This window comes from Thunnus thynnus, chromosome 24 (genome assembly GCF_963924715.1).
Source record: "Thunnus thynnus chromosome 24, fThuThy2.1, whole genome shotgun sequence".
Taxonomy (NCBI): Eukaryota; Metazoa; Chordata; class Actinopteri; order Scombriformes; family Scombridae; genus Thunnus; species Thunnus thynnus.
In genome coordinates this window covers 2,090,618-2,109,902 of record NC_089540.1, presented here as the reverse complement: position 1 = coordinate 2,109,902, position 19,285 = coordinate 2,090,618, and the positions used below count along the sequence as shown (strand labels likewise).

Sequence of the window (19,285 nt, the reverse complement as noted above, 5' to 3'; positions counted from 1 at the left end):
GCTAAAAAGACTGTAAATGTGTCAGATATCCACTTGATATGACTAACTCAGACTGATGAAACCTCATATAAGCTTCACACCAACTTTTGAATGCATTTCTGCACAAAGTGACTGTGTGGACACACTGGACATTGGCTGAGGAAAACCTCTTTCACTTTCATTTGGGCATCTAACTCTTGTTTTACAACACACTTGAAAAACTGTGAAGCCGTCCTTTAAAAGAAGCAGCCCCAAACCCATACAAAGTGACCTCCAGTCAACATAAAATCTAAGTTGTGTTTCATCCAGGTCTAATCAGGAGTTTCATGTCCACACTGTAGCAGTAGAGGATGAATCTGAGTACAGCCTGCTAGGCACAGCTGGTGTGGGAACGTACAGTAGAAGCACAGACATACAGTAACAGTGCAGACTGACAGCTGCTTTGTCATTCACTTTCTACTGACAATCAATCAAGCATCAAACACCGCAAGATAAGAGCAGCGTATCCCCCGGATGTCATTCAGCAGCAGCCACACACGCTGCTGGAGGAATACAAAGAGACCAGGACACCAGCAAAACTAAACAACGCTTTGCTTTTATGAGCAAACATGCGCTTCATTACGTAAATGTGCTGCTGGTTTTACATGTAGGTGTCATGTCTGAATAAACTCAGCCACTGGGGGATACACACGCCAGTGCGTTCTAAGTGCTGGTCCAGAGCTCGGATGAATGGGGAGGGTTGCATCAGGAAAGGCATCCAGCATAAAACCTATGCCTAATCAAATATGCGGATCATAAATCAGATTTCCATACCAGATCAGTCGAGGCCCAGATTATCAACGGCCGACACCAGTACTGTCGACCAGCAGGGAGCTGGTGGAAACTATGCTACTGCTGGGTAAAGGAAAAGGAGAGGGGGGGAAGACATGTCTGGAGGCAGCAGGAGAGGAGGGTGGAGGAGTTGGAACTCAGCACTATGACTGGTAAAGAGAGAGAGCTGGCTGATATGATGGAGAGACTATTTGTGCAAGAGAGCAGGTGGAAGGGGAGTAAGGCCAGGAGCATCAGAGGTGGGTTCAAACTGTTCTAACATGGTGTGGACGGGAGGAGAAATGGGTGAGGGGTAATCCTGAAGGAAGAGTATGTCAAGAGTGTGTTGGAGGTGAAGAGACAGAGCGATGAGTACGAAGCTCGCAATTTGGGTGTGAGATGGAAGAGACAGAAGAATTCTGGAGTGGGTCGGATGAAACGGTGGAGAGTGTACCCGAGGAGGAGAGAGTGGTGATTGGAGTGGACTTCAATGGTGCGTGTTGGCATGAAGGGAACAGAGGTGATGAGGAGGTGATGGGTAGGTACGGTGTCAAGGAGAGGACAGACGGTGATGGGTTTTCCGAAAAGGATGGAAACACGGCTGTGGTGAATATGTATTTCGAGAAGCAGGAGGAGCACAGGGTTTATGTGTAAGAGTGGAGGAAGGTGCAGGAGGTGCAATCTGAAAAGGCGGTTGGTCCATGTGTAGAGCTGATGTAACTACAGAGGTATAAAGTTGATCAGCCACAGCATGACGAAAGAGTAGTGGAAGCTAGGTTAAGAAGAAAGGTGATGATAAGTGAGCAGCAGTATGATTTCATGCCAGGAAAGAGCATTACAGATGCAGTGTTTGCTTTGAGAGTGTTGGCCAGAAGGAGTTGCATTGTGTCTTTGGGGATCTATAGAAAGCATATGACAGGGTGCTGAGAGAGGAGGAAGTGGGGAGTGGCAGAGAAGTATAGAGTGGTGCAGGATATGTATGATGGCATTGTGACAGTGATGAGGTGTGCGGTTGGAGTGACGGATGGGTTCACAGTGGAGGTGAGATTACACCAAGGATCGGCTCTGAGCCCTTTCTTGTTTGCGATGGTGACGGACAGGTTGACGGATGAGATCAGGCAGGAGCCTCCGTGGACTATGATGTTCACGGATGACATTGTGATCTGTAGTGAGAGTAGGGAGCAGGTTGAGAAGAGCCTGGAGAGGTGGAGGTATGCACTGGAGGGAAGAGGAATGAGTCAGTAGGAGCAAGACGGAATACATGTGAATGAATGGGAGGGAGAACAGCAGAATGATGAGTTTAAATACTTGGGGTCAACTGTTCAAAGTAATGGAGAGTGTGGAAGAGAGGTGAAGAAGAGAGTGCAGGCAGGGTGGAGAAGAGTGTCAGGAGGGATGTGCGACAGAAGGGTACCAGCAAGTGTGAAAGGGAAGATTTACAAGAGGGTAGTGAGACCAGCTATGTTGTATGGTTCGGAGGCGGTGGCACTGACAGGAGCTGGTGGCAGAGTTGAAGATGCTATTTTTGTTGGGTGTGACGCAGATGGACAGGATTAGGAATGAATATATTAAAAGGGACACCTCAGGTTGGAAGGTCTGACAGACAAAGCAAGAGAGAGGCGAGATTGAGATGGTTTGAACATGTGTGGAGGAGAGATGATGGTTATACTGGGAGAAAGATGCTGAAGATGGAGCTGACAGACAAAAGGAAAAGAGGAAGGCCAAAGAGGAGGTTTATGGATATGATGAGGGAAGACATGCAGGTGGTTGGTGCGACAGAGGAAGATATAGAGGACAGGAAGAGATGGAGATGGATGATCTGCTGTGAACTCTAACAGGGACAGCTGAAAGAAGAAGTCAGAGAGACCAAACCACTACTGTTACTTTAATACTTTAAACTACATTTGGCTGCTAATACTATACTGTACTTTTACTTAAGTGTTGTATTTTAAAAGCTTGTTATATTATCCATCGTGTCAAATCTTCATCTGAAAAGTAAGAGAAACAAAGAGTGTGTATCCTGGTCATATTTTAGTTATAAAATCTTAGCTCCTGGCCGGCTGCTGACAGCTCTGTCAGCTGGAGAGTCAGAGCCAGTAGAGGAGGTTGCGACAGCATCTGCTTCAAAACTAGCGGGACTGACTTCACTAACATTTAGCAGCAAGCAGCAGAGCAGCAGCTATGCCCTCTGTCACAGTTAGTTTTGCAGTAAGGTCATTTTAAGACAAGACATGGTTTACAGTTCGCAGCGTGTCATGTGGTTATCCTGCATCGCTGAGTGTGTGTGTACAGTGACACAGCTAAAAACAAACAATTCCATTTCTTCTTCTTGATCCTTCTTACAATCCAAAGATATTCATATTTAAAATGATAAAAATACAGAGAGTTTTTAGTATTTTAGTATCAAGTGTTCAAGCCTAACTATCACCTGTCAGAAAGCTTCTTAGCGAAGCCGAAGTCGGTCAGGCGGATGTGTCCTTCGCTGTCTAGCAGGATGTTCTCCGGCTTCAGGTCGCGGTACACGATTTCTTTGGAGTGGAGGTACTCGATGGCACATACGATCTCGGAGGTATAGAAGAGGCCCGTGGTGTTGCTGAAGCGTCCTCGGCTGCGCAGGTAGCTGAAGAGCTCGCCGCCCGGCACGTAGTCCATCAGCATGTAGAGGAAGCGTTCGTCGTGGTGGGTCCAAAACCTGAACGACAACCAAAAAAAGGTCAACCAGCATACAGATGATTCAATCTTTTTAAGTCTTTTAATAATTGCTTGAACGCTCAAAGTAACTGGCACTCCCATCAGTTTTCCTCAGTCTACAAAGATAAAAGTGTTAATCTACTGTCTGACAAGGTGAGGAAATCAGATAAAATGAGAGGCTGTATCAGTCTCAAAGTCTTTTATCCCCTAGTGTGATTTGGAGCGGTGTGCAACAACTATTTCAGCTGGAAGGGCACTTCAGAGGAATAAAAACAAGAGAGCACTGTCACTGATGAAGATGGAAGAGGCTCCAGTGTTTTCCATAAGTGCTGGCTGCTGGCCACGGAGACGATTACTGACTCTCTTCTACTCCGCTACTTTCTCTCCACACCTCCTTCTGACTTTTTCATGCTTTTTAAAACCATAGTTACCTCAAAATATTATATAATCAGTTTGATTTCTTGTGTATTTGCATACACCAAACAATGAAATGCAGTTCCTTCCAGCCTACAGCAGTGCAACAACAACATTCCCTTTAAAAAAATGATAAAAACATATAAATCCCAAGAGAAATAAAAAAGCACAGTGCATTAAAGTACATTTAGAGAGAAAAGTACATGTCTCAGTTGGATGTAGACAGCTCCTGCATGTCAACGAGTGACCAGTGCTGATGGGGGAGTTATATAACCCATTTTACTGTCCAGACAACCAATAATAGGCAGCATGATTGTTGGAACTGCCGCTTTTTATATATCAATCTTTTCCCAGGAAATATGTGAGTTTTAGCCTGAAATAAAGTCTGATGTTAAAAACAGTAATGCAGTTTGAGTGGTTCTATGAGTGTCCGAGCATCTTATAGCACTGGGTTTATACAGAAGCACTTTTGTTCACACTTACTCTACACACTAATTAACCACACAGCTGGACTGCAAGCTGCCACTTTAGCATATAAATAACCAAAAGAAAGGTCTGCAGCTGGAATTTGAGAGCTCCGTTTCATGGAAGCAAACACGTCCCACCTGTTTAGTTTCATTTTATGTTGGTTTGAAACGTTGGGAGATACTGGTGTCTTTAAGTGATATAGATGGTATTGTTTGTTGACTGCGCAGGAACCTCAGGACAGGCAAAAATGTTTCATCAAAAGCCCCAAAAATAGATGAAACAAACACAGCAGACTGCCTACAGAGCTGAGAGGTTATTTTAGTTTGCAGTAAACAGGTAGAGTGGGATGACTTGACTTTCTGGAGCAGCAATCGTTAGGATTTATCTGATAACCTACTGGTGAAAGAAGACTTACAACAGGTCAAACATGAGAAAAAAAGAACACAGAAATGCACATATGTATCGTTCAGGACCTTCACCTCACTCAGAGGCCATCCTTACCGTAATTACACTACTTTAGGTGCAACAAAGTTCAGATGGCGGCTGGTTTGACCACAGTTTAGCACTCGACAGTTACCGCTGTCAGGATTCTGAGGTATGTTTTTGTTTACCCTGTGTTTCTGTTGCATTGAACATGTTGAATTTCCCTCAGGATTAATAAAGTTCTCTCTTCTTCTTCTTCTTACGCCGTTATGACCCAGACGATAATTTTGATCAGGCAGCACACAGGACTATTTGTGTCATAAATACTATGTTTTTGTAAGCGGGAAGTGGAAATGTAAGATATATTCACTGTGATTTTTTTTTTTTTTTTTAGCTGTATTGAAAATGTGTTTTGACACTGACACTACAACAACATAAAAATGGGAGAAATTGTTATTCATAAAAGGCAACAGGAGGAAATTTGCCAAGGGAGACATGAAACAGTTTTCCACTTATGTAAAGAAAATGCTTGGGAGGTAGAGATGCAGTGTTTTATTACATCAAATAAAAGTTCAATGTGACTCTTCTGTATCATCCTGGTATAAACAGAAATTATATTGGATTTCTAACAGTGGGGACATTTAATGTATCATGTTCATTCCTATCAGAATTGACCAGAATGAATGTTTAGTGAGACAAAAGGACAAACGGGATGAATGTTTATTCACTAAAAAAACAAAAGGTACTTGACAGAAATTGTTCAACATTTTGTAAATGTACTTACTAATTTCCTCTCTGATAGTGAAATGAGGGTTTAGGTTCAAGTGTCATGTATGTGATAAGTTAGGTTAGCCTAGCTTAGCATACAGCCTGAAAGCAGGGGGCAACAGTTAGGGGGGACGGGGAGACGTGATATTGCTTCACTACAGAGATAACGGTGTATATATTTCAATAACAGTGTTGCACTCGGTCAGTGTTATGGGTTTGTCAATCTGACATCAGCAACACTACAGGGTAACCAGAGTAACAGGCTACCTTTGCTAAGCCGGCTAGCATACATCCATGAGCATGCTATAACTAAGTGGTGATCCGAGTGGAACTCTGCACGTCGGACTAAGTGGGTTATTAAAGTATTTTGACAGTAATAGTTTGGGTCACGGAGCGTAATCTTCTTACGACTGCATGCACTGAACCATAATGTCTGTACTGTGATGGTTTGGGACGAATACACGTACTGTTTCACCCCTAATTAATTCAAAGAGATCTGCTGAAATAGCTCCAAATATGTCTATATTTTGCTGTGTCGATGAACAACACACTTCTGCTAATTCGGTGTGGAACACATCGCATGTAATTTACTGTATATACTGTTATGATGTCAGATGTTAAACACGGTCAAAGTTCAAATGCTTGAGGTGAATGTACGGGAAACGCTCCCTGCTCTCTTTTTGCTGTTGTTTGAGTCGTCCACTCTCAAATTCCAGATCTGATCAGGGTAACACATGTATGGATGTATTTGAAAAGTTCACATTTCCAGTAAAGAACAAGAAAAAGTAGTGAAATCCTGCTACTGTAGTTGGTTTACATATAGGGACAGCTTTCGGAAGCCGGCCAATCAGAACAGAGTGGGCTCATGGGGAGCTAAAACAGCCTGTTTCAGACAGAGGCTGAACTGAGGGACTGTATGTACGTTAAATCATGAGGTTTTTAGAACTGTGAATCATGCAAAGATATTCCAGTAGTGTGTGGAAAGGTGCCTAGTATGTTCCCTTTACAGTATCAGATGATAATTAAGTAATTTCATCTACTACAACACCAGTAGCGGTTGAGATTGTTGAATTTAAGTACAATAGGAAATGTGTAGATCTGGCTAGAACAGGGTTATATTTCTCATGATAATTACCTGTAGTGAGAGGTAGTCAAACTCATCAATATTAATTACTATAAAATTATGTGTTAAACCATCAGAATCACTCGTGTATATAGATCTGTATAGATCTGTATTCTAATTGGAATCAGTTGATCAAAATGCACAAGCAGACATTGACCTTTGAACTTCTTATAATAATCGTTCACCCAGTGGTCCCTGAGCCCTGCCTCCCCTCACTGTGTGTGTGTGTGTGTGTGTGTGTGTGTGGGGGTAACGGTGGGGAGTGGACTCACAGTCGGATGAGGAAGGGGTGGTTGACTTCTGTCAGCACCTCCTTCTCGTTGTGGACGTGCTGCTCCTGCTTCAGTCGGATCACGTCGGGGATCTTCATCTGCTTCAGGGCGTAGAAGGCTCTGGTCTTCTTGTCCTTGACCAGGAAGACTCGGCCAAAAGTCCCCGTGCCTGAGGCGGGAGACGGAGGGGGGGAGGAGAGGATTTACCACCATGACAGCACACAGGGGAAGTAGACCATGACAAATGAATGCTTATCTAACATTTAGCATGTATTGATTATGTGTGGGTGCTGTGATGTTCTAAACTGAGGCTTAAACATGTCATTTATAATTAATGCAGGCAAAAAGTGATCTTAAAATTCACTCATTAACAACTGATCAGAAAATAGATGACACACAAATAAATCAACACACATAAAGGGCTATGTCTAGTGAAATAATCATTACTGAACAAATGTTTAGCATTTTGCTTGATAAATGATTAATCAACAATGAAAATCATTGTCAAATACTTTTATATCAACCGATGAATCACTTCAGCACTACATCCATCACTCAGACAGTGATGTATGCCTGCTCTCCACCACGCTGTATCCTTATGATATCAATGCAGCTAATGTTGTCTCTAAATGAAACTGGCTTTCTGGATGTTTATCTATTTTCTTTCTTAATGATCCATCTTGTTTGTAGTATTATCTGTAGGGGCTGAATTCCAACTTCAACACTGTCTTGGTACTGTCCAAAATGTGTATATTCTGAATAGAGCTGCAACTAATGATTATTTTTACTATTGATTAATCACGTTGTCTATAAAGCATCAGAAAACTGTGAAAAGGGAATCACAGATGAACTCATGATACAGCACTATCACGATACTCTTACAACAATATTGATACATAATATTACAATTTACAACTTTTATCCAAAGCGACATACATCTGAGAGCTGATACAACACAAGCTGACGAGTAAGAGCCAGCAAGTTTGAGGTAGGTGCCATATATCACAAAGAAATAATCTCTGATATATCACACTGTCTGTAACTGAAGAAGGAAGAAAAAATACTTTAAAGAGCAGGAAGTAGTCAGATAATGTACAATGTTTATTAACAGTACATGAGTTTCACAGAGAAGAAATGCTGCCAAGTATAAATATCAGCACACTGCTAACTGTGGGCTCAGTTTGTGCTTCTCACACACAGCTGCTGCTAGCATCAGTAAACCTGATAAGAGACAACTAATAAGATAAGATTGATTCCTTTTCTGTGCTAGTAAACACAACATACCACCTGCTGATAACTAGCTTTACTATATTCAACTAACTTTCAAGGGGAAAAAGCAAAATTGGTTTTCTTTCTCAACACTTGAATCATCTTGTGACCCTTCAGATTTATCCTGGGATCCCTAAAAAAAAAAGGGGGCCTGATCCCTGTGAAAGAGGATTATAGGTTTTAAGAAGTAAGCACAGCTTCAGTTTACACATAGACGTGAAGCAAAGTGGTAGCCTTTACACCGTTTGTTCAGTTTAAGAGCAGTAACCGATCAGTGATCAGTATTGGATTTGCTGTTTGTAATGCTGGTGATACAGCAGGTGACTATCAGTGGAGGGAGGATTTAAAACAGCCTCTGTTCAACTCCGACTGTAACAAACAGTCATTTTGAACCGCAGTAGAAGTACACCTGCTGATGCACACATGTGAAGAGTTTAACCGCCATGCTGCAGTTGGGCGTGTATCTATTTTTCAGTGAGTTTGTGTTTTATAGGAAGTGAGAGAAAGGACATGCAGGCGAATTTGGGTCCGGCAGGATTTTGCAGTGACGAGTAGCAGCTGAGTCATGACATACAGTATCTGCCTGTAGGTGGAGGACTCACTGTTTCTGCTGCAACAGTAAAACAACATAGTTATGTTATATGAGCCTGCACTAGCTCAGGAATGAAAGAGAGACTGTAAGCAGAGTTATAGTCTTCTCTCAGTAGCTGCAGTGTTCACTGGCTGTCTGACTCATTTGTTAGTGCTGACTTCTTTGCTGCATTTTGCTAATTTTACTCTCTGAGCGATGGTTTATGAGGTATTCATGAAAAAGTTATTAAATCCAAAATGCAACCCAAACGCTTGCCTTCTTTTGAGGATGACACCTGTGTAGGCGTGCTGTATGCTCTCCAGGTGCTGTGCTTCCTATGCTGGCAGAAAAATATGATGTTTCAATCTTACAGTTTGCAGGCAAAAATAAACCCAATAAAATATTCAATCAACCCCAGGATTTAAAAGAAAAATAAAAACTCAAGATTTGATTTTTTGTCCTCATGGCGCAGCCCTACTGCCTTGATATAAATATACAAGATACAGCATCAAATGTAATACATGTGATACTGTTGCTTTAGTCAAAAAACCACCAAAGCACAAGAACAGGTGTTTTTAATCAGGCATCATATGTTTCCTTGAGCTTGGGTCCTGTTGAGACTGAAGCTGAAGTGGTAGCAACTGATAACTGAAGGGTTTACCTCAAGTTTGTATTAACAGTCTGTGATTAGAGTGGACTAACATGTGGCGGTAACTTTTACAATGTTTTACAATTGATCTTATCTACTAATGACTGGCCACTAATGAACAATAAACATCAGATAAGAGATGTCACAGACACATTTGTGGTAACATAGAAACAGTGTTTGTGACACAGTTTGTCCACCAGAGAGCACTGATGTGTGTGAATACAAACCCTGCTTGCTATTCTTTAATGACTTTACTACAATCCTTTGTGTATATGAAAACAATAACAGAAAATAAAGCCTCAAGAGTCCAGTGTCAGTCAGTCTCTGATGAACTGATGACTGGTTGTTATTACTGGGTTTAACCTTCCAGTAAACTATAAACCTCCACTTTCACTTTCTCTGTCTGTGGAGTTGTGTTGTTAGTTTGTGTAGATGTCATGGTATTCCACAAGATTGCCATCTTCAATCTGATCTAAAAAGAATATCATTATCACTGTTGCTAAGTCTGGCGCATCTATTTTGTATCTGTTGCTATGCAAAACAATAAACAATCAAAGAAACATGATAGATAACTTTTCTTTCTACTTTTATGTTTCACTTTTACTCTAAAGGTATTTCTACTAAAGGTAGCTTGTGCCAGTGTTCTTTAAATGAAAATAATAATCAATTTCTCGGTTGGATTTGGTAGAAAATAGAAAACAGTGCTGTCGGTGGAGACGGGTCAGAGTGGGGACGGTGAGGCGGCGGGGGTGGGCAGTAATGGAGGAAAGGTGGGTTGAGAGCACGGTTCCCGTGGCCTCGTGTCACACCTGACATCTGTTGCTTCTCTCCTGAAGAACGGCGGAGGAGAGTGAGGAGAAGCGTTTGGCATTTCGTTCCTCCGCTGCTGACGAGCGGAGAGGAGAAGGGGGGGAGACAATAAATGTCTGAAGACAATATGTGATGTAACAGCCGCTGTGAGTCACACATGGACCTGCTGCAACTTCCTAATGAGATGCCGGCTGTCTCGCTACTCTGCTCTACCTACAATGAACCTTTGTCTCAGGCCTATTGGTGTTGCCATAACAACACAGAAACAGGAATACACCATCGCTGTCAGGTGAGAACTGCATATTTCCATGGTGACAAACTTTCCAAGCAATAAGAGAACATCTTTTTCAACAGTAACTACTAGTACTGCTATCATTTTGAGGTGTTTTAAGGTGTTTGAAGTCTTCATCCAGATTATGACTCCCTAACTGAACTATTTTTGGTCATATCAATATATTCAATGTATTCATTCCTTCATACAGAACGTCCACCTGCAGTTAAAACTGATGTAATTAACCAAACATGCCCAGTGAAGACAAAACGACTCAAGTGTTGGAAAAATGCAGCTGGAGGCAGGTGTGGATGAGAATGAAGTCATACAGGCACTTCAGCTTCATTCAGTATGATAAAGGACTGAGTATACTGACTGGATTAACCCTGAAGTTACCTACAGTAAACCTGGACAAGTACAGCAGTCTGCCCTGAGCTCCAGTCTGGAGGTTGGCTAATAAGATGATGATGACAGAAGTCATAAAAGTCTTATTCAAATCTATTAATAAAATATAGTACTAATATAAAACTTATTTTGAAATCAGGTGACGTATCATGTTTTTTGTGATTTTCTGTTATTTATATACTGTCATGATGTTGGATGTTAAACATGGTGAACATGTAGGAATGCTCCCTGCAAGTCAAAAGTCAGGGCTCAACCTACTCTATCGCTTAATTGTGAAGGTGACGAGCTGATGACGGCTTGTCACACGTGCCGATAAACGGCGGTCCGTTCTGTAGCCTTGGTTGCCAAGCTTGTTGCTAAGGTATGTATACAAGATTAATAAAAATGTAGAATGTCTGAGCAGCTTGAGAAGCCCATCATCCCTAGCAGACAACAAGGGGAAGATGTTCATTTAAAGCAGGACTTTTACGTATAAATGAACGTCCGTTACATTCAAGTCCTCACCAAACAAGGTCACACAATGCTGATAAATCTCTCTGTATTTCACAGCACACAGAGTTTGTAAATCTGGTGTCTGGTATGACATTCCCGCACTGGTGCACTGTGGTGTTGCACTCAGGTGGACACGTGGAAAGTGACAGAATTAGTTGCAATTCCAACTGCTGAGGTTCAAACTACTACTGTTCATCAGGCCAATCACTGCGTTAACTAGCTGTGATTATCAGTTTTGGAACATTACAAAAAAGTCTCAGACAGAGCCTCCCTCACAATTTTGCCTTTGGGAAATTGCTTTTCAGACGCTGGCAGACAATCCAACAAGCTCTTTGTTTGAAGCATAATGAGGACGCCTCAAATCAGGTTCAAATTCAAAATAATGCAGAAAAAAAAAAAAAAAAATCACCTGAATTTTGAAGTTCCACAACAACAAAACACAGGGGGGGGGGCAAGCAGTCAGTGCTTTCCATGATGAGACAGGAGAAGCTGTCAGTTATCAGTCCCACTGCCTCTCTGCATGACAATCTGCTGAACCGGTGTAACATTTCACCTCTCTGAACCACCCCTTCACTTCACAAGGCCTGCATTGTTTGAGTGTTTGAACACATACATGACGGAGGGGGGGGGGAGAAAAACAAGATAAGGTCTTCTCTCTACACACTTAGCAGGGTTATAAATCATAGGGGCTGCTTCTTTGGTATTTCCTGAGCCAGGGTTGTTATCAGAAACCGAGCGGGGACAAAGGCAACTGATAATGAGACTGAATCAAGAAACGGCCGGTTGATTCCAGAGAGTAATGTGCTGTAACTGATATTTACCCCTGTGGAAACTGGGTCATCCCTAACTCGTCTTCCACCTGCTCCATTTCTGGTTCTTAGGAAAAACAACCGCACTTGCACGCACCTCCTGAAATTCTCGTCTGGCGGGATGCAACTTTTATGAGTAACAGATTCGTGCCAGCCGGGTCGACACACAAAAAAAATTAATTTGAGGATAGGAATGTAGCTGATGAATCCGTGTGCCCTGACAGGACTTTTCAGCCGGTTGTTGCCTTCCAGTAATATTCTCGGGGTCATATAGGCTGCCACGGCATGTGACAGCAGCAAATAAATCTAATGGCACAAGAGAGATGCCTCATGATTTCAATGACAATTAAACAACAGTGGGCAGATAAAGAGCTTTAGCTGATTTGTTTTAGGCAGCAAATCCCTCTCATCAGACAAAATGGCTTGGCAAATTGGATTTTTATACAGGGCTCATAAGCTCGGAGCTTTCTCCCAACAGCACAGGATGGATGCCGTTTTCCCTGCCGAACACCTCCCTTACAGACATTAAGCATCGAGCTTTGTTGCCTTCGTGTAGCTTAATGCATATTATCGAGCTAGATGTCTTCCATAAAGTATGTAGCGTGATGTCATAAATCAGAGAGCATGTTAAATCTGCCTGCGGAATGAAACTATTACTATTAATGAAAAAAGGTTGGAGGGTTGCAGTGTCATCCTTCTGTGGCGTCTGCGCTCCACTCCAACGCCATCTGGCCTTTTATGATCAGTCTGCACCGCTGTGACACTGTCAACTGTAAAACAGAGCTGCAAGACTTAGAACTTACAAGACTGAAGTGAAAACGTACACAGAGTGGATTCACGTATGCTCACTGTTTGCTCCCGCGACAACAAACAACTTACAAACTCACTGCTCTTTCACATTTCTTGCTGTCATAAAGGACAGCATCTCTCTGGGGACTTGGACAAAACAGTGTCTCAAAAGTACAGGATTCATTTGGGATCATTTTTATATTTATAATCACCGTGTGCATCTATCACTGCTCTTCATTCTGCTCTCACGTTTCAGATCTTCCACCCGATGTCACTGTTGTCTATTTATAGCTTTTTGAAAGTCATTCATTTATTATTATTTTTTGCATGTTTACCTGAACATAATGGTTGTCTCTCTGTAAAGCGCTTGCTTGTTTGGAGATGTGCTCTGTTAAAACTGACGCTGACTCATGTTTTCTTCATTTTTCTTTGATTGGTGAAACATGTGCAGAACACTGCTTTGTTCTCGCCCGCATGCAAATCAGTGTAAATTGGATGTGTGTTCCGTGCAACATGTCATCAGCTTAAGGAAACACATGACTCGATAATAAGTGCACTGATCTTTGGTGCTATAGTGCAGTATCATATCAGACTAATACTATTATGACCACTAGAAATAACAATAAAATTCCATCATTCAGATAGGCTGAGGGAACATGAAGAGAAGTTATGCTGCTCTGTTGCTGATTACATGATGAAGACGAGGGATTGTGAACGTATGGATGGATCATTTCAATTAAATGGAAACAGTGGGTGAGGGGCCCGAAGACACATAGCACCTGTCAGAGAGGCACAGGTCCACCTGCGGGGCCGAACGTACTGTGGCCCAAATTAAAGTAAGAAACAAAACCATCTGTCTGTCTAACAACAGAGATGGATGCACATGGTGGATTCACAGCTCAAATGATACGCGTGTGCATGATGACATCATCTCATATCAAACAGTGACCTGATTGTGACCACATGGAAATATTTTGGAATTAAACAAACAAGTTCTTAAATTTAAGATTGAATCTGTGCAGACAAACATTTTATCAATGAGGCTGAGTGGCTCTGCTGCTGGAAAGGCCGAACGTCCCACACGCAGTGAACGCCACAAATATACTGCAGTTATCTACTGACCGCTATGTCAAGTATCTCAAACCCCCCTGAGGACAGCTATCATTTAAGTATCATGGATTGCCATTAAATTTCGTACAGTTATTAACTCCTTATATCCACAGGATCCGGCTGTCTTGTTTTACAAGCGTACTGAACACACGCTCGCGGCTGGTTTGGATGATAACAGATCTTTCGTGGCTGTATTTGAATAACAACCTTTAGTTGCCTCCGACTTTCTCTGTCATCATTCATTTTACATGTCTATATAGCCCATCTCGCATCACAGCTGCTGTCATTATTTTTTATTCTTTTTATCAGATGACGTTGTGATCGTAAAGTTTATTTATATAAAGTTTATCTGTAGCAGCTTGGTAATGAGTGCTGGTTAACAGGTAGTATTTATGAGCTGTGATCATATCCCACACGATGTCTGACAACAGAAACAGAAAAATAAGTGAATGAGAACAACTAATACAGCTGTATTCAAACACAGTATGTGTGATCACAGAGAGCAGGATGGATCACAACAAGATCTTTTCCTTCCTCCCTCTCCCAGTTCTTTCCTTCTCTCTCTCTCATTATCAGCCCCACATTTTAATCTGTCCAACACTTTAATTTATCACCAAACACCTAAAAACCATGACGTTCCCTTCACACTCAGCTGTACTTTGTCTTGTGTGCTCGTAAGCAAACGCAAACACAACATATCACTAGACAGTAAAAAAAAAATATACCAGCTTAACATGCACGTTAGCATTTAGCTCGACACACAGCCTCACAGAGACACTACTGTTGTCTTGTTGATATGTTCCGGAATGAAGAACGATCAGATTAACAGAATGAAAAGATTTCTCCCGGAGCAGATGCTTCTTCCTTTTTTGTGTTTTGAAGGGACATAAAAGGTCATCCCTGAGTAATTTGTTGTGTAATCCTGTGATGTAGGTGTGACTCAAACTTTTATCAGATGAACAAGTCAAACAGTAATGACTAATTCCCTAAAGGGCAGGTTGCTGCTTGAACACGGACTAACCTTGACATGAGAGCTTCTCTAGAAACTTCCTCTCTCTTACTGACCAGTGTACACACCTCTGACTTTTGGGAAAAAAAATGACTTCAGGCTGCTTTTGAAACAGTAAAGCTCTTCCGGTGAATTTGCTAATAGCTAACTTATTTAGCCCTAAGGTTCAAGTTATCCATAGTGACTGCACCGCTGCTGGCTTCACTTCATAACTGAGCACTCATTATGATGACAACAGCACGAAACAGAATGTATACAAACCTGTGCTCCGTTGGTTATTATGTGGTTAGTGATGAATGTGTAACTCCCAATTCTAAGGTTTGAACTGCCCTAACAGAACGAGGAAGTGAAGTATTCACAGCCTTCAAAAACATGAAAAATCTCACTTTTATAGCCCTTTAGAGATGAAATACTATATGAGTTATGATTTACTTTTCATTTCATTACCTTGACAATCTCCTCTATCCATTCCTATATGGATATTTGTGCTAACATGTCCTAAAAAACAATATACAGCATGCCTGGGTACATTAAAACCTGATCTAAAGTGTGTTTGGTGAATCCAGCAGTGCATGGAGAAAGAATCATTATTTTCATCAAAGCACAGGATGTGCATTTTGTACACAACATATCTGTGGGACTGTTGCAGAGATTTTAGTGGGACAACTTTAAACCAGCACAGAATGTACAAGATGATAAGATGAAGAATCAAGTAGGTCAGCTGGAACTGGGTGCCACATGATAAAGTGCTGTTATTCCGACATGACGCCGTATCATTATGAATTTGTAGAACTGCGGGAGAGCTTATCTTGATAACAGTAAATGTAACACTATGTTTTTTAAAAGCGTCCGTGCATTGTGTCGCCTCAGTAAAAGGTTAATTATATGGGAGTCACAGAGTTACATGTTGTGTACAGTACAGTGTGTTGTTCTGCTCTCAGTAGTAATTCAGATTATTAGAGCTGCGACAATTAGTTAACAGATTATTAATCAATGAATCATTCTGACTCATTTTTAAAGAGAAGAAATTCCAAATTCTCTGATTTCAGTTTCTCAAATGTGAATACTTTCTGTTTTCTTTAGTCTTTTATTGCAGTAAACTGAATATATTTGTGGACTGTTAGTCGCACAATTTGAAGACGTGACTTTGGGCAACAGTGATCAACATTTTTCACTAGGGATAGGGTTGGTTTGCGGTTTGGCTGGTCTGGTCCTGTGTACGAGCTCACACCGGTTAGATTTCATGCGAACCGACTGAACTGACATTTGTCATTATCTGACATCCAAGCGTCTCACACTGAGGCTCCAACACTGACAGGACTGGCTGCTGCGGTCCACCCAGACGATCTGGAAGAGGTAGGCTGACCCGGGTCAACGGCGCAGAACTCACCAATAACCCCGATAAACCCGGCCCGGTTCGCTTACAGCTTCCAGCGGTCTGACAGCAGCTCCTGTTTTGAAAACAAGCCACGGATACGCAGGGACGCGACGGATCGTTTTACCAGCTGTGCGCTACACACAGCACCCCGGCGCGAGAGGAACATTTTGAAAAAGTTGAATGGTTGTCGTGAGAAATAAAAACATGATGTGTCACTCAGCTGTTCTGACTGTGGCGCCGCTACAGTCTCATTCACGGATTCTCATTATGTTCCACTTGGTAGTGGCTGAGTCACATGTGATAACTGGTAGTAAAATTAAGTATTACTGGTCGGTCTGGTATTTGACTTGATATCAAACCGGTTTGAAAAGTTTTACATCAGCCCAACCCTATTTATAGACCAAATAACTAATTCATTAAATGAGAAAATAAGCAACAGATTAATCAATAATAAAAATAGTTGCGGTTCTATATTACACAATTTAATCGACTGAGATATTAGTCAGCACATGATTCAATTATTCATATAATCATATAGCTCTTCTAGACAGTGTTTGATACTCAATGATACAGACACATTTCAGTTGTAATTTAAAAAGTATTAAAGTTTGATAGCCAGCCCCTCTCATGCATTATCCTGTACTATTTATCTATATTATTACAAGAATGCTCTATTTCAATCTTCTGTCTTTCATGTAGGCTAGATTGGAGACCATGTTGTGGCCAGCTGAGACCAGTAGTGGAAGACGTACGTAGTATATGAGTAAAAGTACAAATACAGCAATGTAAAAATACTCCATTACAAGTCCTGCATGAAAGACCCTTCTACAGTAAAAGTATTGATTTGGTCCCTCTGACTGATATATCATTATATATGACATCATTAGATTATTAATAGTGAAGCATCAGTGTTAGAGCAGCATGTTACTGTTGTAGCTGCTGGAGGTGGAGCTAGTTCACACTACTTTATATACAGTTAGCTAGTTTAGTCCAGTGGTTCCCAACCTAGGGGTCAGGCCCCTCTAAAGGGTCAGCAGATAAATCTGAGGGGTCGTGAGATGATTAATAGGAGAGGAAAGAAGAAAAAACAAAGTTCTGATACACAAATCTGTTTTCAGTTTTTGGACTTTTTCTCGAATCTTTGATTTTTGCTGAAATATTTGAACATTTATTGAAATGAAAGCATGTGAGAAGTTTAGAGGGAAAAATCTCTATTTGGTCGAGCTGTTAACAACTCATAGACATGTGAAATGTGACCCCGACTACACACTGCTTTTTGTAAGACGTCAAAAGCCAGAAAGGTTGGAAACCACTGGTTTCATCTTTAACAATGTGTTGTATTTTAAAAGCTTGTTATATTATCCATTGTGTCAAATCTTCATCTGAAAAGTAACTAAAGCTGTCAAATACATGTAGTGGAGTGGAAGCATAAAGTAGCAAAGTATCAAATGGAAATACTCAAGTAAAGTACAAGTTCTTCAGTACTTGTGCAAATGTACTTAGTTACATTCCAGTCCTGGCTGAAACAACAGTCCAGTACTGACTGACATGTTGTTGTTACTCACCAACTGTAGCAATGGTCTCCAGCTCATCAAGGCAATATATCCGGTTATTTGGTGATGCTTCCCCAGCTGAACTGCTGGCGTTGCTTTTAGTGTCTTTCAGGGAGTTGGTCTCATTGTTGACTCCGACCTTTGCTTTGGAGGACGCCATTATGTATTTTTGAGACTAGCTTACTGTTTGGGTTTAGAAATATCCAGTGGGACGCATACACAACTCATATCATACATTTCTGGACGCAGAGAGTTGTCGTCAGTTCATCCTCTTTGTCTAGCTTTGTTTTCGGACAAAGTCAAGGCTTCCACACTGGTGAAAGTAACCGGGAAAAGTAGCTAATGTTTATATTAAGTAATAGACAATAGAAAACTGAGCCACTGACATGAGAGAGACAAAGCACCCGGTGACAGGTGCACTGTAGCGTTAGCGACTTCGGTTAGCAGCTAGCGTTAACATCAGAGATGCACCGCAACACTACCGGTATGAACGGGAAGCGGCATCAGAGGTGCTCCGGGATAAACGGCTGTTAGCCCGGGACACGAGAGAGTTTCAAAGCCTCGCTAACTCGAAGAATCACGTTGCTTTTCTGACTCAAAGTTACTGAGTTTCTCCATTATTTACTGAGCTACAACAGCAGACCTCACCCAGCAGCTCTCCCCTCTGTCCACATCAACCAGGAAGCGATACAGCACCAGCGTCCAAGTCATTTCCGCTCCACACTTTCAAAATGCAAATGATAACCTGGCGTCACGACGTTTATTCAGTGAAACAAAGAGCATGAGCGACATTGATGTTGTTATTAAGAATAAATGTATTCTAAACTATCAAATTATTAAAACTGAACTCTAAAAAGTTACTCCACTCATGATTTTTTAAATAATTCAAACACGTAGTGTTTAAGCGTGCACAGCTTCCTGTACTTTCTACCGGACTGTGAGCACCTTGACACAGCTTGGAGACAGGCTGCAGTGTTGACATGAGGGAGCCAATGAAAATGGAGCTCTCCCGGGACATTAACCAATAATGTGTTAGGAAGGGCGTGGTGATGTAGACAGGTATGCTGCCCTCAATCAAGTCAGAAAAAAGGAAAAGAATATCCAAATCAAGGAAAGCCACAGTCAGTAAATATTTTAATATTAAAGGATGTTAAATGTCGCTGTTATTTGAAAAAAAAGTAAAAAAAGTTAAACTGTCTGGTAGAGTGTCCTCTCATTAGAA

The 19,285-nt window shown here is 41.5% G+C and overlaps 1 protein-coding gene across 1 annotated transcript in view; it reads right to left on the bottom strand.

The window, feature by feature from the left end:
- The window catches only part of prkx (protein kinase X-linked), a 42,893-nt gene extending 23,926 nt beyond the window's left edge, over positions 1-18,967 (bottom strand). Inside the window, exons 1-3 of the mRNA XM_067582742.1 lie at positions 18,076-18,967; positions 6,949-7,117; positions 3,218-3,481 (exon numbers count right to left, since the gene is read on the bottom strand). Of these exons, the coding sequence (XP_067438843.1) occupies positions 3,218-3,481; positions 6,949-7,117; positions 18,076-18,223 (581 nt within the window). The 5' untranslated portion in view covers positions 18,224-18,967. The remainder of the gene's footprint in view (positions 1-3,217; positions 3,482-6,948; positions 7,118-18,075) is intronic.
- Positions 18,968-19,285: the final 318 nt, after the last annotated feature.